This window comes from Pleurodeles waltl, chromosome 5 (assembly GCF_031143425.1).
Source record: "Pleurodeles waltl isolate 20211129_DDA chromosome 5, aPleWal1.hap1.20221129, whole genome shotgun sequence".
NCBI lineage: Eukaryota > Metazoa > Chordata > Amphibia > Caudata > Salamandridae > Pleurodeles > Pleurodeles waltl.
Window position 1 is genome coordinate 998,304,020 of NC_090444.1, and position 26,372 is coordinate 998,330,391.

General features: G+C 41.8%; 1 protein-coding gene across 1 annotated transcript in view; it reads left to right on the plus strand.

The window, feature by feature from the left end:
- Window positions 1-26,372, plus strand: part of ENPP1 (ectonucleotide pyrophosphatase/phosphodiesterase 1) — a 486,681-nt gene that overhangs the window by 143,245 nt on the left and 317,064 nt on the right. Inside the window, exons 8-9 of the mRNA XM_069235163.1 lie at window positions 10,294-10,413; window positions 16,334-16,443. Coding sequence (XP_069091264.1) covers window positions 10,294-10,413; window positions 16,334-16,443 — 230 coding nt within the window. The remainder of the gene's footprint in view (window positions 1-10,293; window positions 10,414-16,333; window positions 16,444-26,372) is intronic.

Consider the following 26,372-nt stretch of genomic DNA (forward strand, 5'->3'; position numbering starts at 1 on the left):
CATTTCTTTGTTCTGCGCAAACATACTTCTCTTTCTAGAACTGTTGTCCCTCAACATAGGAACATCCTGTCATCGAGGTGGAAGAAGAAGTCCTCTTGTGAGTGTATATGTAGGGAGCCAAGGTCTGGGTGATGAACAGTACTTAATTTTATCCGGTGGTTGCCAGTGGGTCCAACTTGCACTCATTTCAAGGAAGTGGCACATTTGTATAGAGTGCCCAGTGGAGTCATTCTTGCCCATACTGCATGATCTGTCCTTTAAACCCAAGCTGTCAGTTGTTGCTATTACTGCCCATACTTCCTGATTCTGTAATAATCAAATTCCTGTCTTAATGTTTTTGTTGTTACCTATTCTGCCTCTTAAAACATTATGGGGGTCATTCAGACCTTGGCGGACGGCGGAGGCCGTCCGCCAAGGTACCGCCGACAAATGACCGCACCGCGGTCAAAAGACCGTGGCGGCCATTCAAACATTTCCGCTGGGCCGTCGGGCGCTCTCCAAAAGAGCGCCCGCCGGCCCAGCGGAAATGCCCCTGCAACGTGGACGCCGGCTCAGAATTGAGCCGGCGTAGTTGCAGGGGTGCGACGGGTGCAGTTGCACCCGTCGCGTATTTCAGTGTCTGCAAAGCAGACACTGAAATACTTTGTGGGGCCCTCTTACGGGGGCCCCTGCAGTGCCCATGCCATTGGCATGGGCACTGCAGGGGCCCCCAGGGGCCCCGCGGCACCCCCTACCGCCATCCTGTTCATGGCGGGTTTCCCGCCATGAACAGGATGGCGGTAGGGGGTGTCTGAATCCCCATGGCGGCGGAGCGCGCTCCGCCGCCATGGAGGATTCAATGGGGCAGCGGTAAACCGGAGGGAGACCGCCGGTTTACCCTTTCTGACCGCGGCTGAACAGCCGCGGTCAGAATGCCCTTGGGAGCACCGCCAGCCTGTTGGCGGTGCTCCCGTGGTCGGTGACCCTGGCGGTCACCGGCCACCAGGGTCAGAATGACCCCCTATCTGTTCATTTTATGAATCTAACATTACCCATACTGTCTTTTGTCATCATAACATATATACTGCCAGATAACAAAATTAACTAAAGTATTTTATGGAACCAATTTGCTGTGTGGATATTATTACTTTTCCTGATCATTTGTCTTTATTACGCATACCCTACAGTAAGGCAAGTGTGGCTCATCTTGCATCTTGATCATTTTTACTCATTCTGCCTTTTGGGAACCAATTTCTCAAGGTCAAAGTCAGCTCCAACTGATGCATCTCCAAGTAGAGACATGATGAAAGGTAAAAAGAGTGCAAAGTTCCAAATGCAGAAACAAGTTCCCAAATGAAGTTCAAAGTCAATCAAGGATCAGCGAAAAAAAACAAAGTGGACGTAGGGAAAAATCCACTAACAGAGAAAAAGCAAAAATCTCAAGACAAGCAGCATGTGGTCACGTAGTGGTCTGAACTCAAACAGTAGTGTATACTTAATTACTGTATGTCAAGTACAAATACAAGTCCAAATCCCAACCGCTGATCACCAATGTTAGAAATGGGGTCTTTGGTTGACAGTCAGGTTATCCCCTGTTCAAGCAAAGACCCTCACTCTAGTCAGGGTAAAAGAGAATCACCTTCAGCTAACCCCTGCTTACCCCCTTGGTAGCTTGGTAGAGCAGTAGGCTTAACTTCAGAGCGCTAGGTGTAAAGTATTTGTACCAACACACACAGTAACTTCATGAAAACACTACAAAATGACACAACACCGGTTTAGAAAAATAGGAAATATTTATCTAAACAAAACATGACCAAAACGACAAAAATCCGACATACACAAGTCACGTTCTGAATTTTTAAAGATTAAACTCAAAAATAGCGCTTAGAAACAAAAATGCTTCGATGAGATGTTAACACGGCGTCGTGACGGAGTCGTTCCCAACAAGCCGACACCAGCGGCGCCGGACACGGAGTCGTGTAGTCCCCCAAGTACAGTACCTTTGGTGAAGAGTGAAAACAAGCCGATGCGCGAAGTCGGGGATCGCGGCGTCTGCGCGAAACATTGAATCCGTGCACTTCGAGCAGCGTCGGTCACGACGTGGTGCGGCGACTTCCACAGAGTCGCGGACTTCAGTGGGGCTGCTGCGGCGTCGGGCCTGCGAAGAGCGTTGCGTTCCAGCGAAGGTCACGGCGTCAGGTGCAGGCGGCGTTACCGGATTCAGCAGCGGCGGCGGTCCGGAGTCGTCCGAAGTCGATTTCTTTGGATTTCCACCAGCTTTCCTTTCAAGGGCCCAGGGATTGGATAGGGCACCACTTGTCAGAGTAGGAGTCTCTCCAGAGACCCCAGGTGCTGGCAGAGAGAAGTCTTTGCTGTCCCTGAGACTTCAAACAACAGGAGGCAAGCTCTAACTCAAGCCCTTGGAGATTTCTTCACAAGATGGAAGGCACACAAAGTCCAGTCTTTGCCCTCTTACTCTGGCAGAAGCAGCACTGCAGGAAAGCTCCACAAAGCACAGTCACAGGCAGGGCAGCACTTCTTCCTCAGCTATCAGCTCTTCTCCAGGCAGAGGTTCCTCTTGGTTCCAGAAGTGTTTCTCTAGTCTGTAGATTTGGGTGCCCTTCTTATACCCATTTTAGTCTTTGAAGTCACCTTTCTTCAAAGGGGACTCACACCTACTTGTGAAATCCTGCCTTGCCCAGGCAAGGCCTCAGACACACACCAGGGGGTTGGAGCCGGCATTGTCAGAGGCAGGCACAGTCCTTTCAGATGAGAGTGACCACTCCACCCCTCCCTCCTAGAAGAGATGGCTAATCAGGAAATGCAGGTTACATCCCAGCCCCCTTTGTGTCACTGTCTAGTGCGAGGTGAAAAACAACCCAACTGTCAAAGTGAACCAGACAGGGAATCCACAAACAAGGTCAGAGTCACAGAATGGTTTAAGCAAGAAAATGCTCACTTTCTAAAAGTGGCATTTTCAAATGCACAATCTTAAAATCAACTTTACTAAAAGATGTATTTTTTAATTGTGAGTTCAGGGACCCCAAACTCCACATGTCCATCTACTCTCTAGGGGAATCTACACTTTAATCATATTTAAAGGTAGCCCCCATATTATTCTATGAGAGAGACAGGCCTTGCAACAGTGAAAAACGAAATTGGCAGTATGTCACTGTCAGGACATATAAACCACATTACTATATGTCCTACCTTATCCATACACTGCACCCTGCCCTTGGGGCTACCTAGGGCCTACCTTGGGGTGTCTTACATGTAAGAAAAGGGAAGGTTTAGGCCTGGCAAGTGGGTACACTTGCCAAGTCGAATTTACAGTGTAAAAATACACTTACAGACACTGCAGTGGCAGGTCTGAGACATGATTACAGGGTTACTTGTGTGGGTGGCACAACCAGTGCTGCAGGCCCACTAGTAACATTTGATTTACAGGCCCTGGGCACCTCTAGTGCACTTTACTAGGGACTTAACAGTAAAACAAATATGCCAATCATGGAGAACCAATTACGTACACATTTTAAACAGGAGCACTTGCACTTTAGCACTGGTTAGCAGTGGTAAAGTGCCTAGAGTAACAAAAACAGTAAAATCAGAGTCCAGCACACATCAAAAACCTGGGGAACAGAGGCAAAAAGTTAAGGGAGACCACGCCAAGGATGAAAAGTCTAACACGTGTCCCCCCCAGCTAAAAGTGGGGAGCAACTATCCAACCTCATGGGAGTTCTCATCACTAAGGCGGAAGAACCTGGACAGACCATCAGCATTGCCGTGCTCTGTACCAGGACGATGTTCCACCGCAAAGTCCATCCCCTGTAGGGAAATGGACCACCTCAACAGTTTTGGATTCTCACCCCTCATCTGCATTAACCATCTGAGGGGCCTGTGGTCGGTCTGAACTTGGAAGTGAGTCCCAAACAAGTAGGGTCTTAGCTTCTTCAGTGCCCAGACCACAGCAAACGCTTTGCGTTCTATGGCACTCCACCTACGTTCCCTGGGTAGTAACCTCCTGCTAATGAAGGCTACGGGTTTATCTAGGCCCTCTTCATTAAGCTGTGAGAGTACTGCTCCAATACCATGCTCTGAGGCGTCTGTTTGCACAACAAACTCCTTGGAGTAGTCAGGTGCCTGCAGCACAGGTGCTGTGCACATGGCAGCCTTCAGGGCATCAAAAGCGTTCTGGCAAGCCTCTGTCCAGATCACTTTCTTGGGTTGCTTCTTAGAAGTCAACTCAGTTAAGGGGGTAACAATGGTGCCATATCCCTTAATAAACCTCCGGTAATATCCTGTGAGACCTAAAAAGGCTCTCACTTCAGTCTGGGTCTTAGGAGTCTCGCAAGCCAGAATGGTGTCAATCTTAGGCTGTAGGGGTGCCACCTGGCCACCCCCTACCTGGTGTCCTAAGTACACCACAGAACCCTGCCCTATTTGGCACTTGCTCGCCTTAATAGTGAGACCTGCCTTCTGCAGGCCCTCTAACACTCTCCAGAGGTGTTGCAGGTGTTCCTCCCATGTGGAACTAAACACAACAATGTCATCCAGGTAGGCGGCACTGAACTCATCCAGTCCTGCCAACACCTGGTTGACCAACCACTGAAAGGTGGGAGGGGCGTTCTTCATTCCAAAGGGCATCACATTGAAGTCGAAGTGCCCATCTGGGGTAGAGAATGCTGACCTCTCCTTTGCCCCCTCAGTTAAGGCAATCTGCCAGTACCCAGATGTTAAATCAAGCGTACTGAGGTACTTGGCAGCTCCTAACCGATCAATGAGCTCATCAGCTCGGGGGATGGGGTGTGCGTCAGTCTTGCTGACCGCATTGAGACCCCGGTAGTCCACACAGAACCTAAGTTCTGGAGTGGCACCAGGAGCAGCAGCCTTTGGGACCAAGACCACTGGGCTGGCCCAAGGACTGCTGGAGTGCTCAATAACCCCTAGGGTTAACATTTTGGAGACTTCCTCCTTAATGCAGGCCCTGACCATGTCAGTCACCCTGTAAACCTTATGTTTAACAGGTGTACTGTCCCCAGTGCCCACATCATGTGTGCACAGGTGTGTGACTCCTGGGATCAGGGAAAACAGCGAGGCGAACTGTCCCAGCACGTGGCGACAGTCCCTTTCATTGAACACCACTCACTTACTCAGCCATAGTTCCGTATTGGTACCTTTCCTTATTTGATTGCTTCTTTTATTTTTTCCTGTTTTGTCTTCTTCATATTTTTTTCTTTACATATTTCATTTTCTCCTTTTTTCATTCTTTGTAGCTTTTTTAACAAAATATTTTCTGTCTTCCACCTAGCTTTTGCTTTCGACGCGTTTTATTCTTCCTCTCTTTCTCTATTACTCTTTCATTTTGTACATTTCTTTGCTCACTTTTCTCTCTCCTTGCTTTTTGCCCCCTCTTTCTCACCTGGCTATCTATCCCTTTATCGGTCTCTCTCATCTTCCTCTTCCTTCCTTTTTCCTTTCCTTCATACTACATAACTCTCTCTTATTTGTTTTTCACTGTCTATCCTCATCTAATCCACCCTTCTTGTCTCACATCATGTCTGTGTACTATTCTGTGTGTGCCTGGTGCTTTCAGTCTCTCCCATTTCTTTGTACTGCGCAAACATACTTCTCTTTCTAGAACTGTTGTCCCTCAACATAGGGACATCCTGTCATCGAGGTGGAAGAAGAAGTCCTCTTGTGAGTGTATATGTAGGGAGCCAAGGTCTGGGTGATGAACAGTACTTAATTTTATCCGGTGGTTGCCAGTGGGTCCAACTTGCACTCATTTCAAGGAAGTGGCACATTTGTATAGAGTGCCCAGTGGAGTCATTCTTGCCCATACTGCATGATCTGTCCTTTAAACCCAAGCTGTCAGTTGTTGCTATTACTGCCCATACTTCCTGATTCTGTAATAATCAAATTCCTGTCTTGATGTTTCTGTTGTTACCTATTCTGCCTCTTAAAACATTATCTGTTCATTTTATGAGTCTAACATTACCCATACTGTCTTTTGTCATCATAACATATATACTGCCAGATAACAAAATTAACTAAAGTATTTTATGGAACCAATTTGCTGTGTGGATATTATTACTTTTCCCGATCATTTGTCTTTATTACGCATACCCTACAGTAAGGCAAGTGTGGCTCATCTTGCATCTTGATCATTTTTACTCATTCTGCCTTTTGGGAACAATTTGTTTTTGATGCCGCATAATTAGGCCATTAATGTCAATATTATTTGAAGGGGGCATTCTGTTTTTTGCCTGATCTGGACTCATCAGGCAACATCACCAATCATGCTCATTAAAGAAGCATAATAAACAAAATGCCCCAGATTGATTTGATGTTACTTAAATGTCACCACTAAGTTGTCAAAGGTCCATTGGTTGTCTGTTGGGATCATCAGATTCCATCAAGTACTCAGCAACCATCAAAATCTGTGATTAAACATCAGAGATGTATATCTCAAAAGTCACATGATGAGAACTCACAGCCCCCAAATTCTCAGCTGGGTCGGCGTTGTAGTCTATATTAAGACTCTACTTCACTGACTGGTGCTTACCATTCACATATTCACTATGGCTTCTAAGTTGTATTTTTATCTTTTACTATATGAGCTGCAGATATATGATATTTAAAACACTCAGCTGCACTTTGGCTAGATCTGGACTATATAACCACTACAAATAATAAATACGTAAGTAACCCAGTTAAAATGGCTCAATTTTTCATTTTATTTTCCGAAGCCTCATGCAAACGGTATAATCATATCACATTCTGACCAATATTACTGAAGTTTTTAGAAGTGTACAATGTCCCCAAAATGTTTATAGGGATAAAAAATGTAAGACTCGCCAGGCGGGATTAAATGATAGCACGAATGTCATCATTTTATTTATGAAACTTTGATAGTTATGTACTATTTTGCAGTTGTCTTAACAAAGCAACCATAGACCTTAACTGTACTGCAGCAGTATAAGTTGCAGACCAGGATTAGCAATGGATTTTTAGCTTTCTCCTTTCTTTAACAAGACCATTGGCCCATGTTAGAAATGGGGTCTTTGGTTGACAGTCAGGTTATCCCTTGTTTAAGCAAAGACCCTCACTCTAGTCAGGGTAAAAGAGAATCACCCTCAGCTAACCCCTGCTTACCCCCTTGGTAGCTTGGTAGAGCAGTAGGCTTAACTTCAGAGCGCTAGGTGTAAAGTATTTGTACCAACACACACAGTAACTTCATGAAAACACTACAAAATGACACAACACCGGTTTAGAAAAATAGGAAATATTTATCTAAACAAAACAAGACCAAAACGACAAAAATCCGACATACACAAGTCAAGTTATGAATTTTTAAAGATTAAACTCAAAAATAGTGCTTAGAAACAAAAATGCTTCGATGAGATGTTAACACGGCGTCGTGACGGAGTCGTTCCCAACAAGCCGACACCAGCGGCGCCGGACACAGAGTCGTGTAGACCCCCAGGTACAGTACCTTTGGTGAAGAGTGAAAACAAGCCGATGCGCGAAGTCGGGGATCGCGGTGTCTGCGCGAAACATTGAATCCGTGCACTTCGAGCGGCGTCGGTCACAACGTGGTGCGGCGACTTCCACAGAGTCGTGGACTTCAGGGGGGCTGCTGCGGCGTCGGGCCTGCGCAGAGCGTTGCGTTCCAGCGAAGGTCACGCCGTCAGGTGCAGGCGGCGTTACCGGATTCAGCAGCGGCGGCGTTCCAGAGTCGTCTGAAGTCGATTTCTTTGAATTTCCACCAGCTTTCCTTTCAAGGGCCCAGGGACTGGATAGGGCACCACTTGTCAGAGTAGGAGTCTCTCCAGAGACCCCAGGTGCTGGTAGAGAGAAGTCTTTGCTGTCCCTGAGACTTCAAACAACAGGAGGCAAGCTCTAACTCAAGCCCTTGGAGATTTCTTCACAAGATGGAAGGCACACAAAGTCCAGTCTTTGCCTTCTTACTCTGGCAGAAGCAGCACTGCAGGAAAGCTCCACAAAGCACAGTCACAGGCAGGGCAGCACTTCTTCCTCAGCTATCAGCTCTTCTCCAGGCAGAGGTTCCTCTTGGTTCCAGAAGTGTTTCTCTAGTCTGTAGATTTGGGTGCCCTTCTTATACCCATTTTAGTCTTTGAAGTCACCTTTCTTCAAAGGGGACTCGCACCTACTTGTGAAATCCTGCCTTGCCCAGGCAAGGCCTCAGACACACACCAGGGGGTTGGAGCCGGCATTGTCAGAGGCAGGCACAGTCCTTTCAGATGAGAGTGACCACTCCACCCCTCCCTCCTAGCAGAGATGGCTAATCAGGAAATGCAGGTTACATCCCAGCCCCCTTTGTGTCACTGTCTAGTGCGAGGTGAAAAACAACCCAACTGTCAAAGTGACCCAGACAGGGAATCCACAAACAAGGCAGAGTCACAGAATGGTTTAAGCAAGAAAATGCTCACTTTCTAAAATTTGCATTTTCAAATGCACAATCTTAAAATCAACTTTACTAAAAGATGTATTTTTTAATTGTGAGTTCAGGGACCCCAAACTCCACATGTCCATCTACTCTCTAGGGGAATCTACACTTTAATCATATTTAAAGGTAGCCCCCATATTATTCTATGAGAGAGACAGGCCTTGCAACAGTGAAAAACGAAATTGGCAGTATGTCACTGTCAGGACATATAAACCACATTACTATATGTCCTACCTTATCCATACACTGCACCCTGCCCTTGGGGCTACCTAGGGCCTACCTTAGGGGGTGCCTTACATGTAAGAAAACGGAAGGTTTAGGCCTGGCAAGTGGGTACACTTGCCAAGTCGAATTTACAGTGTAAAAATACACTTACAGACACTACAGCGGCAGGTCTGAGACATGATTACAGGGTTACTTGTGTGGGTGGCACAACCAGTGCTGCAGGCCCACTAGTAACATTTGATTTACAGGCCCTGGACACCTCTAGTGCACTTTACTAGGGACTTAACAGTAAAACAAATATGCCAATCATGGAGAACCAATTACGTACACATTTTAAACAGGAGCACTTGCACTTTAGCACTGGTCAGCAGTGGTAAAGTGCCCAGAGTAACAAAAACAGTAAAATCAGAGTCCAGCACACATCAACAACCTGGGGAACAGAGGCAAAAAGTTAAGGGAGACCACGCTAAGGATGAAAAGTCTAACAGCCCATTTTTCTGCTCACAACATTTTTTAAATCACCATTTTTTCCACAAAATTCTGCTGTCCCTTGCACTCAAAAGCCTTTCTGTGAATGAATATTGTCTGCAACAGCTGTGCCCCTCTCCCTGAGGTTCATATATCTGCATCTGTAATTTATTGGAGTTAATATGGTAGAAAAGATAGCATATCTCAGTGCCCGAGAACCATAATTTCTACGTAGCTGTGTAGGAAAGAGTTGTTTCGAACTTGAATTTGTCACTAAAAATTACTACAGAAATGTCTACAAATGCAGGACAAAGGTTTGATTTGCTCACTTGCTCACATTGTTAAACTACACATTGAAGGGGCCTCATGGAGACAATCTGCCCAGTACTCAGTACTCTCACTGTTCCTCCTAGCTATTAATACCGCTTGTACACTCACCTCTTCTTTTAGACCTAATACCAGTCTCTCCCTGTGCTGCATTCTCTAGTACATACTCTCTCCTAACTCAGTACTCTTGCTTTATTATGTTACAGTGCTATCGTAGGTTTTTATTATGAGTCTGCAGGCAATCCCAATAAGGTTAGTAACCAGAGCTGTCAGCCCTATTGGGATTACAGAATTTGCTATAACTCAGGTGTGGAGTTTTTCACCAGTACACTTTGCCTGCCCATCTCAGGAGCTATGTTGAGGTGAAATACTGAAGGGAAGGGGCATCACATTTTATTCTCCAAAAACCTGTAATGATTATGGTATTGATAATTCCAGGAGGAATTACTGGGTACAACACACTTGTGATATATCACTTCTGTAGCAGACTGCTGTTCTTTGCTTTACTTGTTTTCTGGGCCCATTAAACTCATATACTGTATCCTTGCAATAGCCACTGTAAATATAAAACCGGAAAGTTAATTACCTCTTTTTCCCAAAGTGCTGTAACAATCCCTTGGATTGTTTAATCCCATAAAAAAACTAAAAATTCTAAATAAATCAATAAATGAAATAGAAATACTAGCTGTATATTCATGTGAACTGTTGGTTAGTGATGCTGTCAAATTTGCTGTCTCAAGTTAAAGGGTATAGTAAGTATAGTTTATTTCAATCACTTTTTGATTTATATGGTTGTCATAAAAAAGTCTATATTTCAATTACAGGGACTGTATCCAGAATCTCATGGGATTGTTGACAACAAGATCTATGACTATAAACGGAATGCTTCTTTTACATTGAGAAATAAGGAGAAGTTTAATCCTGACTGGTATCAAGGAGAGCCTGTGAGTACACACATGTTGTTAAAATGCAACAGTTATTACTTTTCACTGGTAGCCAAGCTACACTAATGAGATCTATCAGTCGAATACCAGTGAGGCCTTGGGAGCCAAGCTACGCTAATGAGATCTGTCTGTCGAATACCAGCGAGCCCTTGTGTTTTTGCTAACCTCATAATTTTGATGGGCTCATTAACTCCGGCTACCAAGCCCATTTGAATAAACAGGCTGTGTGCAATGAGGACCTTCATAGGTTATCTTTAAAATGTGTGTATTAAGTGGCATTAAATACACTATTATAAAAACATGTGGAACCATTTTTTAATTCATTTCTCTTCATAATAAATTAAACTCTATTCAAACAATCAGTGTGGCAGTTAAGGTTCTACACAGATAGACATATATATTTTAAATTTCCTTTAAAAATGTAGTTGCTCATCATGACTTCCAATAAGAATTGCAGTGCTTCTGACAGAATGCATAAACCTGACACTTTGGATTTGTTCTTTGTTAGCTTTGGCGGAGTAAAGAAATAGAGATCCAACTGAGGCAGTTTTGACAATGAAAAAGATATTTTGTGAAATGTCACCTTGTGGAAGAGTCTGGCAATCACATTGTCACCCTACGCTTGTTTTTTCTCTGACGCTTACATGGAGAGGTGGGGTAAATGTGTGTCGCCCTGGACTTGGGCTGTGCAGGACTGGGTAAAGTGCCATTAAAAAATATGAGTTGTCTGGGACCTAGAACGATACATCAAGAGGGTCATCCTATTCAAAGATTTTACCATTAGACTTATTCTTTTTTTATGGAGGTCAGAGTCTTCCAGTGTGGCAATATCTAAGACTGTTAGTCAGATATATTATTGTGAAGCTCTAGCTAAAGTTGTTGTTTTTTGCTTCAAAAGCTCAGATGGGGACAAAGACATATTTTGTAGCCTTCGATGCTGCTTTGCTCTTGGATCAATTCACCACCTTGCCATGCTCCAGTGAAATACCTTCAGACTTAGGGCCTGATTATGTTTTTGGAGGTGTACCAAAGCCGCAGGGAGGAGGCCACCTTCAAGCCGGTGGCCTCACCCCCGTCATATTACAATGTTGCTACTGGGTGGACCGGCATAAATGTCCTTATTACAACGTTTCTGCCGGTCAGCCTGATGGAACAGTGCAGCAGCATTGGCCTAGTCTCCCTTGCACACAAGTGGTTGCACACAGTGCACAGCATAGCAGACAGTGTGCATTCCGAGGGTGCTTTCAGGGAGGCCCCTATACTGTCCATGACATTGTTGAGGGCAGTGCAGGCCTCTTCCCTCCCCCCCCCCCCCGTAGTGCCCAGCACTGCCTTTCATCCATGGAAAGACTGGCAGAAAGGAGAGCCATGATCAGCACAGGGGTGCTAAATTTGGCACCAGACGTGGCTGACCACGACTCAGACTACCGCTAACCCGACGTCTCTTGTATTTACCGGAACCTCCATCATAGCAGTTCCTGTAAATCCATTGAAAGTTGGACGGATGGCTCATAAACATGATTGAGCCACGCAGCAATGTTTCAATGCTTTTTTTGAAATTATTTGCAGAAACAAAATCTCACAGTGAGATTTTTTTTTTATAAAAAAATAATGACCCCAAGAGCATGGGATTTTCTTGCATGGCATGGAGGTAATTTTACAGTTTTTGCTGTCCCTTACTGCCAAGTGAAACCTGGCAATGATACATAGTGAAAACTTACCATGTGTCTCCCCTCTCTAAATAGAGTGGGATTGACAAATGACAAACCTCCTATAACCCTTACTCTGTCGGGTGGTCTGAGGAGTATGTTGGTGTCAGAGACTGAGTAGTCTCTGCTGTTGACATACTGAAGGTCTGCCTGACTCTAAATGATTGAACACAAGGGGGGTAGCCCAAAGAAACCCAGAATTAGGAGCAGTAAAATCTGAACAGAGGTTCCAGTGAAGGAGTATTTGTTTCAAAATTAACCAATAAAAATAAGAAATTGAAAATAACCATTAAAGACTAAATAAGGTACTTTCACAGCAATTAAAAAACAATTTAGAGCCTCATTATGATTTTGGTGGTCGGACGAGCCGACTGCCAAACTCACAGGGAAGGCGCTACTGTCATCCCAGTCCCCCCCCCCCCCCCCCCCCCCAAGCGTATTACAGAGTTCCCACTGGGCTGATCAGCGGGAACATTGTATTTTGCGTTCCCGTCGGGCTGACCGGCAGGAACCGTGCTATGATATGGCCAATGCTGTAACACCCCAGCACCATGCAAAGCAGACAGTGTGCATTCCGATGGTGCTCGGCATGTGGGACCCTGCACTGCCCACGCCACGGCCCCCGGTACTGCCTTTCCGCCAGCCTTTCCAGGGTTGGTTACAGCCATAGAAAGGTTGGCAGAAAGCTGAGTTGGTATCAGCATGGAGGTGCTGAGTTAAGCACTGCTGTGGCTGAGTACAACTCAGACTGCTGTCAGCCCATCAGGAACAATGTTACTGGTGGGGACAGTGGTCCCCTGGTGGGTCCTCCTGCCAGGGTTGTAAAATGGCAGTTGGATCACTTGAAGTGAGGTGGTCTGACTGTCACCGTGAGTGTGGCGGTCCTCGGGTCGCAACACTTGTAATGAGACCCTTAGTCTGTGTCATTATTACAGGAAACAGTAACAAGACACAAGTAAAGAATATATCAGTGATTAGTGCTCAAGTGAATACATATTGTATAATACATAATGTGTTTAAAACAAAAGCTGACTTCGGAATAATAAATTCACTGAACAATGCATCAATTTTAATCTTATATGAAATACAAGGATTTTAATTCCTCTCAAAGGTTAGAAGCGTTGATTACGTTTCGACCCCACGTGGTATGTAGGGTCATTATCAGGGCAAAGATATTTTAATGAGCAAAAGGAAATATCTGAAAAATCAAACAGTAAGTAAGTAGAAAGAAAAAGTGGGTACAGAAAACCAGGACCAAAATAGTAATCTAATACTTACATTATTACAAAGCACAAATTGAAATTACAGGACAGTACCCACAACCAATCGGGCAACCAAGAAAATAATGTGGGGTAAGCTTGCCTCTAAAGAAACAGGAAAACCAAAAAAACATAGACCAGAAAATTATATGAGTTAGTAGCTTAACAAGCTTTGTAAAATAGTTTGAAATGATTTACCACCAAAAATAACAAAAATAATCTACTTACTCGAACCACGGAGTCAACTCGCAAATAATCAGGCCACCAAACAATAATGTTTTTGTAGCTATCCCTCAAAAAACGGAAACAGTTGGTTACCAAATAAATAGTAGCGTATGACAGTAACTGAAAAATACTAACCAGACCGAAAAGAGAGGGGGGGGGGAGAAAACTTCCAAATTAATTAAATAAACAATCTATGACACTGGGCTTATGAAGTTGCAATCACACACAGTGTCACAGTTAAAGGACTAATTGTATAAAAAGGCAATAGTGAATGAAAGAAAATGTCAAGAAGTGAAATAAAGTATTAGTAAATTAGGTGACCCTCATATATAGGTATGTCCAGTATCAACCTATAGTTCTTTATTGATGACAACATTTAAAACGGTATGCACAAAATGTTCATGAACAAATATTTTTTAGAAATATAGAAGTAAAGCATTGTACAATTTAATCAATAGTGACTTTCCAAATTTCCACTGAATAAAGACTGTTTACATTTGTAAAAGAAAAGGCTCAGAACCAAAGCTCAAAAAGAGGCTCTTGCATCACCATCACAGAATTACATTCAATTGTATTGAGCCCATGTGTTATGCTGTCACATCTGCAGATCAAGTGACATTCAAGTCCATTAAGGTGTCCTGGGTTTCACCAACATGTGGAGGTCTAATGATCAAGTCAGTAATCTGACACTAAATGTAATTTGCGGAATTATTTTGTTCAAGAAAATGGGGTACCAATGGGTCTGACATCACCTTGCATTGAATTCTACTTTTGTGCTGTGATAAGCGTGATTTGATTATTTGAGTAGTTTTCCCTATGTAAGTCCAATTACACGGACACTAAATAGCATAGACAACATTCTTTGAATCACAATTAGTATGATCCTACAGGGTATGCGTAATGTCACCATCTACAAATCGTTTGGTGTTATTTATTTTACACAATCGCCACATTTGAAATGGTCTACAATTTGTATTTGGCCCCACAATAATGCGAAGTATGATTATGTTTTCAGAATGTCTGCATTACCAAGTGATCGCTACGATTTCTGCCCTTTGTATATGAAAACAATGGTCGTTCATTAGAAATTTCAATAGATTCGATCATTGGCCAATATTTTATTCACAATTTTAGTAATTAATTACTCTGTGTACAGAAAGTAGTGGCACATAAATTTTTCCCATGTTCCTTTACTTAGGGGTCAATAGATATTCCCTACACTTGCCCTGTATTAAAGTTTTCTGTGATCATTGCTTTTTTACAGTAGCCACCACAATATTTGTTTCAGCTAGTAAAAACGGGTGCAACAACACAATCCTGCAAGGAGCTTTTTTTACATTTGATTTAGAGAGCTGTGCTGCTGTCGGAGAACACTTGCAAATGGCAATCACACCCCTTTTGCTGCTGACATTGTACCACCAAGAAGGATGTGGTGGGATATAGCTGCACAAACACAAGACTGAGCACAATTTGAGTTTTGAGCGCACTTTGCGCTTAACCCCTTAAAGGTGGTAGTGCTAAAATAGGCACAACTGTGTTTGTACCCATTTCACCAGTAGCACACCGGTTTCAATTACCTTGAGAGAAGATTGAGTAGCAGTGGCTTCTTTTATCCATATTGTGTTTAGTTGTTTTTGGAACAGGGCAGAGGAGAGGAAAAGGGAATAGAGTATACCCATAGATCTCTTAGAAATACCCTTCAATGTAAAGGTGAGCTAAATTGTGACTGCTCCCTTAGAGTACTGAACTATTGGTACACATTCTTGAACTACTGGTACACATTGAAAGAGCTCCGTCAGTGTTACTGGCCATACATCTTTAGAAACTTATATTAAAAAGTGGTTTTGTTGGTATAGTGTGTGACTTGTTCTCAGCCACTGTACAACAAAGAAAACAAATCTACCTGCTGTTTTTCATAGTATTGATGCCCAACATATCAAAACTGCTAATGCAAATACTATGTGGTGTTGCACACCCTTAAAACTGTTTTCTTATCGCTACACTGTGGATACATTTAGCAAACCTACTAACATTCTCCAGTTGTGAAAAACTGCAATTCATTCATCACTTGCATTTGTTGGATTCTTCACAAAGTGAGCGTTACGTTCCCCTTGCTTTTTTTTGCTTCTTAGCTAAATGAACAATGACACCAGATGTGGACTTCCTGCTGCACGAGAGGGACATGCTACATTTGTAGACTAGCTTGTAATATCCAAGTTAATATACATCTATGGATACAGATTGTACATCTGTGGACAATCTTCCTTGTTTTTGAAGTGACAATGATGACAACGAGGTTATGACTGAAGGGCTGATTCAAAGGAAGACAGTAAAATGACCTTAGGAAAAATCATTGTCCGTACCATCTTCTGTCCTCCACAACCAAAACATCTTCATGTGAAAGCACCATCCTGTGGTACTATGTTCAGTACCCCTTAGTTAAACAATCAGATGCATAATGCATGCATGATGGAATTGGATGCCACAGAATTTACACTGCCTCCTTCTTTGAGGCAAATCCTATCCTGGCATCAAAAGCCACCCTAGGTTAGGGTGATAGGGACACCCGGGCCTCAAAATATTGCTGGTCCTAATTCTTCCACTGTCTAATGTGGCAGAGGTGTTTATCTCCTCACACTGTCAGATGGAACGTCTGCCTTGAAACTTCATAAACACACTAAAATAGTAATGCATGAAATACACTAAAACTGTTTTGTTCTCTTACAGATCTGGCTCACAGTGATGCGCCAAGGTCTGAAGGCCGCTACTTTTTTCTGGCCTGGGTCCGATGTCGCAATTAATGGACTCTTTCCAAATTATTACAAAGTCTATGATGGGTAAGTAAACCTTGCATTTCCAAGTTTTTTTCAGGAACAGCTTTAATGTAATGTGTGTGAAAGTGCGCTTGATGCAGCTTATCCTACTTGGTAGAAGCCTAAGTGACTAACAAAAAGAGCAAGACAACTTTATTCACTGTTAGAACTTTTATCCCAAATAATGTATATGGCCATTGCATCAACTGTATTACTTTGAAAGCACATTCTAAACCTCTTGGGGTAAAATATGGGTAAGATGACATTTTTAATATGCTGTAATAAATGCTTGAATGATTCAACTTATCGACATTGTGTTTTAGTGACGGAATCTCTGCTTTATGTTCAATATAGTTTGACAAAAATGGGATTTTAAGTTGTTTTTTCATTTGAGTTCAAATATCCTGTTTGTGTTGATGATACTTTATCAGATAATCTAGGCTAAAGTGTCTATGCAAGGTCGAAGATAGAGTTAAGCTCAACAACACATGAAGCAATGTGCCCATTCAGATAACTGTTAGAAAGCGAGTAAATAAACCCTAAGTCTCGACTCAAGTCCAGTGAAGTTTTGAAACCATGAATGTTTATTACATAATTAACGTGCAATACTGAATCCAAAAATATAAAAGTTAGTTAAAAAAGCATGAACCACTAATAGTGCGGCAAAGAGTCTGACATGAGGTCAAGTCTCAGAGCAAATATATTCCAAGTCTTAAAGCAAGAGCATGACTGACAAGAGTCTGGTCTCTAAAGACTAGGCAAACCACACTTGGCTCACCTGCCGTTTGGGAGTCCTTATATTGCAAAGTCCACAGTAAAAAACACATTTTCAGCATAAAGTGATCACACCATTACACAAATTGACAAGTTTGAATACATAATGTAATGCATCATCATCATCATCATCATCTAAGGGTCTCCGACCTTTTCTGTAGGGAAAGCAACTTCTGATCAGTGAAAATGTCATCAGCTAGTGCAGGCTAAACAACCCGCGCAATGTTATCAGACACCCCGACACCCAGCTTCATTAATTTTAAGCCTAATGTCCATTGAGCCAGGTAGTATGGATTGAAAAAAATATTTTGACTGCAGCGATATTACAGGGCTGCCATATGTGTCGGAGAGAGCTTGGTCTTTAGTGATGTATGAACATGTGTGCATATGAATGGTATATATAATATACAGGTGACTCAGAGCCTGTGCCATATGTATTCCTGGCACAGGACATATCGTTTGCCATATGATACACTGCTACATGTATAACACAAGCATACAACTATTTTTTAAATGGGAGAACTTTAAAGTGCAAAAATGTTCATAATATCGAATGTTTTTCTGCACTTGAAATTTCAACCATTTAAGAGTGTCTGTATTTTTCAGTTATTTATGTGGCACAGTGCTTTACTGGCCAGTGGGAGCAAGGGGCCTGATGTTTGTAATTGCAACAATTTAGAAACAAAACGAGAAAATCAAAAAGGAAAGTTGACTTAATGAGTAAGGTAACTTTTCATTCACATTTCTTTTATTTAAAAGCATTGAGAAACATCATTTTGTTCTCATATCCAATACTGAGTTGACAAGGACTTTTATTTAAGAGTTAAAAACATTAGTGCTTCAATTCATCACCTTCTGTGCCTCACCATGGGTCATAAATCTGACTCCAGCACTGCTCATTATCAGGCCTTGCTATCTGAAGCCTGATGACAATAATGTAAACTAAGCACAGCCTTCCCTTGACTTTAAAAGGAAAAAATGTGACCCTGTGCTTATTTAAAAAATTACATCAAAGCGGTGAGCTACTCTGAAGGTGCCTGGGAGCTAATGGCAACTTGCAATCATCTGGTTGGAGACACCATCCCAATACCATTCGCTAACTTAATTTTAATATAACCCCTTTTGACCTAATGTCATCAGATGTGTTAGTACAAATCTAGATACGCTCTAAACAATGACACGCTCAAATTATAAATAGGCCTTCGATGGCCCTGGCAGGAAGAGTCTTGAATGTAGTGAAAGGCTCCTCTGAAGTTCTCTGAGAACAGTAAGTCAATACAGAACATTTCATAATTGCATATTTTGTTACGTGCAATGTAAAGAAACAATGTCTACAGACATCATGGCTGCAAGGATGCAAAAAGTAGCGTAAGCCAAGCTCGGGCCCAGTTCAATCAAAAAAAGGAAAATGCAGTTTTGCATAGTGTAGTGTCTTTGGTAGAGTGTGAAATTGTTAATAATGTTAGGCACACAGTGGTAATAAATGATAATAATCTCTCTCATTTGTATGTAATACTCCAGTCAGCTATTGCAGATACTTTGACATGTGTAAACAATTGCTTTTTCTTTTTTATTCTAATGTCATTATTTGCTCCAAATGAAACGTTTTAATAGTTACATTCATTTATATAATCAGTCAATTATGTACATTGATAGTGCTTACAAGATCATTTCTCAGTGAGATGTGGTAAATGTGATAGGTCGAAAATGACATATCAAAAAGAGCAAGTTGTTTAAATGATTTATTCAGTCTCTTTCCCCCAATATTTATAAAGCGTAAGGACCTGATTTACATAGGCATTCACAAAATTTAGTCATTTATACAATTTGGCTACTTGTGTGATGCATGACTAATTTTCCTTCCTGGAGAACTTCCTTCTTGTACACCACCACTAATTTTGGCTCTGCTCCCTTCACAATCCCTTTCTGGAACAGGCTGTACAAGTGCCCTAGACTAGATAAATATCCAACCATTTCCAGAGTGAGAATGAGTCAGAGAAACCTTTGTGGGTGTCCACAAACACTTGACTTTATGCATTTTTGACTCCCTCTAGAGTTATCCCAGCCTTTTAACACATTCCTTGAACATAGATTACCCATGTGTAATATTACACTTGTGAAGTCCAAGTTTACTTGTTCTACATTCTGTGACTTTTTCTAATCAAATTTATTTATGTAAATTGATTTTATAAGCACCAATGGCTTTCAGAATTATTGCATGCTAGTTTTGTGTATTACTTCAAACATTTACCGGTGTCCAGCATGAGTATCAATCACAATCCATGTCTAGGTGAAACATCAAAGTCACTAAGTTAACCTGAGTTCAACCCACTTGTCGCTATGGACTCAGAGCAGACAGGCTTAATAATGTGTAAAGCATTTATGCAAGCCCAAAAACCGTAATAAAGCCAAAACACAACATGTTAAAAATCCCAAATCAATTTAGAAAAAGTAAATGTAAATAAATAAAATGACACCAAAGCTTCAAAAATCCATTAAAAGGAATTTGAGCTATGAATGTGTAAAGTTTTAAATTAAAATAATGCCAAAAAGCATTAAGCACCAACCAGGCCCCATGCACGATTTGGGTAGGATATAGTACCATGTTCGACTTGGTTGGACGTTTTACCTTAGGAATTATTCTCATAACTGGGAATATAAATTCTTCAGTGAGGCAAGGCAGTAGGCTTTAACAATAAGGGCCCCCGCAAGGTGAAATAGTAGTTGGACGAGGTCCCTCACTGGCCGGATAGTTTTGACGGCTTAGCCCTGTCAAAATTTCTACGTTTGTAGCTCGAAATCCTTCTGTAAGAAAGGATGCAGACTCGAGCTGAAGAGAGATCCCTAAGGTTGGATACTTTCTTCATGAGGTCTTGCTGAATTGGATTTGCTGCTGCAAAGAATCTCTGATCAGTAGAACCCTGAATCTTCAGCCCACAGGAACGTAACTCGGTCAGATCGGCATGGGAGGTTTGGCCCAGCCTGTTGGAAGTTTTGAAGTTGAAAAAGGCTTGAAGTCCCAGGTTTTCAGGGGTGATAGGAGAGGTTCAGCAAAACAGCCAACAGTTCCTGGACCTCTGCAAGAGCACTTTGGTATCAGGACTCACTCCTGCAGGGTCCAGGGCAGGTCCAGTTGGAACTGATCAACTAGGCAGTTATAGGAAAGGCCTCTTGTAGCTTGTTATATCCCATAGCTTGAATAGGACGTCGGCCTTATGACTCATGGAGTCTAGATCTTTGTCCTAAGTACAACAAGAAGCAGGTAATTTCCTTCAGGGCAGGTCTCCTCTCCGGTCACAGACAGCAGGTCCAGTCTTCTTCTGTTCTTCCTCAAGTTCAGAAATTGTTCTAAAAAGTATGCCAGGGGATGACCTATTGGTGCCTGACACTTGCATCTCGGTGGGGATAACTCGTGGTCTCTCCCTAACCAGTGGGCTAAAGGTTCCCAGGGCTAACCCTGCCCACTTCTGTAGCAGTTACTGTCTTCCCTACTGAAAACAATCCCACATTGCCCTTTTCTGCTTAAATCCAAGATGGTGAAACCCTTCTCTGTTTGTGCAGAGCCTATGCCAGAGCCAAGGCCAGGGAAATGAGAAGCCCCTCCTATGTGGTCACTCCAAAACCCATTCTGGGGACAGCTCCCCTCCCACTGGGATTGGTATCTGCCTGACTGAAGGAACAAAAGAAGGGGCTTGTCCAACTCTCACCTGACATCTACCTACAAAAAGACTCCTAGTATAATATATTTAGACCCTCAATAAAAAAGGTAATACTGGAACTTGGAACAAGACACAGTTAGGCAACAATTAGTACAGTTTGGAGAGGTTATAAAACAGTGAAAAGATCTAAAGGGTGTTCCTTCCAGTGGCATTAGTGATACAACTGACCAGCAGCAGAAAATAACTCAGTATTTTTCATGAAGTGATTAGTTAAAAAACCTTAAAAAACACATGCACCTTGAATAACTGCATCACAAGGATCTTCTTTCCTTTCTTAATACTAAATGAAATAAAACCCACTGTTACATATCATTAAGGACTCCTTGTTGCCTCTAATATAGCATCCATCAAATGTATCAAACATGCCCCCAGATCAGCATCCCCAGCTAATGAGCTGCCTCCTTCTCTATAGATGATGCATTGTTTAGCTACCAGTCAATGTCACAACACAATACCATAGTGAATATAGTGACTAATCAGGTTGTGAACAGCAACCACACATGCAGATATCATGGAGTAGCCTATCTTCTCTAGATGAAGGCAACTTTTGGTGTGATGTCCCTCTTTTTTTTTATTTCAACCAGTTTTATTGAATTTTTAAGTAAATAAATGATACACAGTGCAGTTGTCTATAAAGAATCAAATATAAATTCCACAAAATAAAAGAGCTATAACAAACATGAAAAAAAAAATTATAGTCTAGGGTTGTCTCATATATGACAGAAGATTGTGGGCAATCATAAACGAGTCCGTGAAAAATACTTAAAAAAACCATAAAAGTTGCATAGAAATAGCTCTTCAATCAAATAAAAGAACATATTCAGAATTTAAATGTTTCACCTTTGTGTTTTTTTTCTAACTGGCTTAAAAATATTTGAAAAATGTTATAATAATGTTTGTTTTATATTTTGTAAAACAAACATTATTATACATTTTTTCTAATATTTATAAGCCAGTTAGATAGAAAAAAAAGACAACGGCTACACCTGCTGGATGTGGCTTAAAAGAAAGAAGACGGAAGATGGGAGATGGCATGCGGGACAGAAGATGGGCGCAAAGACAGAAGAAGGCTTGAGGTAAAGAAAAAAGAAGACAGCGAAGAAAGAAGACAGAATACGGCATGTGGTAAAGAAGAAAGGAGACACCGAAGACAGAAGACCACAGACTGCATGCAGAAAAAAAATAGACGGACAGCAATAAAGAAAGAAGACCGAGAAGAAGACATAGAAGAAAGAAGACGTCAGTGAAGTAAGAAGATGACATGCAGGAAGGGAAAAAAAAGACTGCAACGAAGAAAGAAGACGTCAGCGAAGAAAGAGGACAGCAAGCAAAAAAAAAAAAAGTAAATCACTCAGATTAAACATATACACAGAAAACAGATTGAAAAAAAAACCTAGCCCATTGAGTTCATATCAAGTTACCATGTCTGTCTGGGAAGTATTGTCAAGGAACATTCAAAGTTCTGCAGGATTGTGGAATAGCATGAGCTCAACTTTGAAGACGATACGAAATCTGGCCAGACCCACAAAGGCGAACAGAATTGATTGTTCATGTAGTGGTTGATGTAGGGCAAGAAAACCGTTCCTCATAGGTATTTATAGCTCCTCCCAACTGGCCATCGCCACTGTCCCAAGGATCCGTAAGACCTCGGCCGGAGGAAGATCGTTCTACCTTGCTATGAAGACCTGGAACTCTCTACCGCTACATCTCAGATAATCACCTTCACTGCCTCAGTTCAGGAAGGAGCTCAAGACCTAGCTCTGCAACTGAACTGCACAACCCCCCATTCATCTCCCCCACCAACCCCTCACCCCACAACAGCGCCTTGAGATCCTAACGAGTGAGTAGCCTTGCTCTACAAGAACCCTGATTAATTGATTTATTGAGTGTCTCTTCAGAATAGTCTTGTGCAATAGTTATTCTGGCCCCATTCCTTTGTGCCTGCTGTATCTTCTGCATATGGGCAAGATTTGATTCCGTCTGACGATAGTATAAATGGCGAAAAATCATCTTTCTCAAACGTTCAGGTACGTTAGAATGAGTAATAGGAGGTCTGTCATTGGGACCCCTGTGGGCTCTCGATTTCAAATTCGTTGTTAAACGAGATACCCAACAAACGTGGAATCCATGCTTCCAAAAAGTCAGCACACGATTTTGCTTCCGATTACGCATTTTCTGAAAGACTAAAAATTTGCAAGTTCCATCTTTGATTGTGGTCTTCAAGTTCTGCAAATTCTCGTGCCATAACTCATACCTTACATGACGAGGAATCAAGATATTGCCTGGTTGAAGTTGAAGTATCCTCAAGGGCTTTAACTCTTGATTCCACTTCTGTGGGTAAGTCCTTTAAAGTCAGAACAAAGTGACTGTAGGTCCTGATTCATCACGTCAGTATTCACTTCAGTTTCTTGAGCAAGGTCATGCAAGGCTCTCAAACATTGAATAATTGTGTCAGTGCTCGAGGAACTATCTGCTTTAGGTTTAACTGGCGACTCCGCAAGAGGTGGATCAGCTTTAGGATGCTCCCTAGTGGCTTTTCTATGTCTAGAGTTTTTAGTTTCATGTCTCTCTCTCTATTTCTGTGCTCGGCCGTGTTGATAAACAGTAGAACCACTCACAGAATTTATACACCAGAAGAAAAGTATTGAGTAGAACTGGGTTCAAGTAGGTAAGTAAAGTAGACCAATACGCATGTAGTTGGAGATGGATACCAAAAATGTATATTTAACAGAAAAGAAAATTCTCTTAGTCTCTCTCAACACAAAGAAGATTGCTAAGAAGAGTCATTTATTATCACTGCAAGTTCAAATTGCACAAGATTAGTCAAGATAACTACCATGCAGCACTGATATTTACCAAGATGACAGGCAATGTGTGATGCAGGTGGAGTTGGTTTCAAATATTATAAGAGCCAAAGAATTACAGGGTTAAACAAAATAATAGCCACTGTAAATGGAGAGAGTGCACATGTATTTAAATTGTTGGTGGAACCACCACAGCAAAGTGCTGGGATCCTTTATTTACAGTATAAGATGCAGTAGTATGCAGCAATGTTAGGAGCATCAGTTGGCTTCATTTAAGTGAGCACATGTCTCTCTATGATGTGTTGTGCAGCATTGAAAGGCTTTAAAGCCCCACTACTCCAGTTAGAATAAGCACAGTGATGTACATTTAATAGATGTGGCAGGGCATTCACTGAAGTATAACAGTTATGTTCTTAGATGATGAAAGATAAAAGCACCGGAAGAGAGGAGAGCCATCATTTTCAATCACAGACTGAGCGTATCTTCAAATACGGTTGTCATCTTGAGTGCGCCACACACAAAGGAGGACCTGTTGTGACATCTCATAAAAAAATTGACGACCATCATTTGATTAAACAAATTGATAGAGCGGATTTTTCTTAATGTTAGCCAAAAATGAGAAGTGGGTCCATGTAATAATTCAGTTTAAGGTTGCAAAACATTATTTCAGAGGGTTTACTATACTCACAGTTAATCCATATCTGCTACAGGTACTCCTAAAACACGGATTGTGAATCCTAATGTCACATAGGGATTTTACTAAAAAATTTACTGGAGAGCCAATACGCATCCTGATGTTCCTACATCACATATACTGCTAGATGAAAAAAAGTTACATCTGTTTAAATTGTGCCAAATAAAGATTATGTTCCTGAGTGTCACTTTGGCCAAGTTGATGCAGTGAAACTGAGATTTAATCCTTGGACAGTCCTACATCAATCCTACATCAGTACCGAAAATAAGTACCCTGTGCACAACCTTCAATTTCCATCTAAGTTGCACTCTTCAACTAAAAAGTGTTCAAATGCATCAACCATGGTCTGTAATACTTCACTACTCCAACTAACCAACCACCAATTGGAACTCATAAGCGTCCGGAGGATTTTATTTTAGTGCAATGTAATATGTAGAGAAGTCAGACAGGCTGCAGTCAAAGGAGCAGAAGATGGAGTGGTGCTCATATCCTCAAGGATATAAGGGGCCTATTTATACACCATTCTCATCCCCAACGGATGATCAGTTGCCGGCTTATTTTACTTGCTTTAAGACCTGTGGTACACTTGTCAGGCCACTGCTGCAACTATTGCAAATCCTAGTGCCCAGATTGAACTTTTTGTTTTATCTGAAGGAGCAGGACAGTGTGAACCCTGCATGTGACCTACTCCAGCAAGAGCCCAAGTCTGCAGAAACGAGATTATTACAAAAAGACTCACACTTCTCTTTACCTCAAAGCTTCTATTGCTGTTGATGTGGTACTTTATTGTAATTCTTTTTTTTAAATGTCCCTGACACAGCACAAATAATTTGTTGCATACTTGTAGTGTCCCATATATAGATAGTAGCACTTTATTGCATCCTGAGAATGGCTCAGCAAATTAGAATGCTGGCACTAATAACTGTAATTTGCCTGCATTGTAGGGACAAGTGGCAGATAGTGACTTTTGGAATGTTTATTGGCTTGTGTTAAAAGTATTTAAAGGGTGGGGTAAGAATAGTCCCATTGCTTGCGGGCTGTCAGGTGTTAACAACTCTCAGTTTCCTTTCCATTCATTATATGCTATCGCCTTATTAGAGAAGACAACAGTGGTTATCACCTGTTCCATGGGTTTAACTTCACAAGCAGCATGCAATAACCATTAAATATTGGCATAAATGAAAACATACATGAGAAATTAATTCTCATGTCATTCATACCAGCTCAAGGACTAACGGTGTTTATTCCATGTGTGCCTTAACATGCAGGTGAAATGCATAGCCATACAGCTATTTGTCAGCTGGCGTCATTCCATATAACAGCCACATCAGTAGCCTTGTAGTGTCTTCCTGGAGGTGAAGGAAGGCCAGGCCCTGCACACCTTAACTTCGTACTTCTTGTGGGGCTAGTGGTGTGGGGGAGAGTCGACATGGGTTGCACCAAATGCATGGTTGATACAAACTACGTAAAATACTGTCTAATTTTAAGTTGCGAATCAGTGAAAAAATATAAAGGTTGGAGAATTAAAGCTAATGTTGTTTCATGGTAGAGAAGAGTTGGACAGGATTTCTTCCCTTCCTGTGGGGTAAGGAAAGTCCAATCACTGTTGTACTGGAAGTGAAAAAACCAAAAAACCCACACCTGTAACTGAGAAGGGACTGAGGACGCAAACAGGTTGAAATCAGCAGACAAACTATTTGCTAGTCAATTCAATTTTTTATGTTTTGGAACTCAACTGAGGTCCACATAAAAGAGAAAAATTATACAATCATAATACATCATCAATACAGCAAAATAGGAAACAAAACCAAGTGAGCACATTTTCAAATATGAGAGAAAATTCAGATAACTGATTTGTAAGAATATGGTATTCTATCCGTATATCATATGAAGTCCATAAAAATCCTCAGGCTTACTATGTGCAAATACACAAAAACAAAATACAGTATTCCATTATAAAGT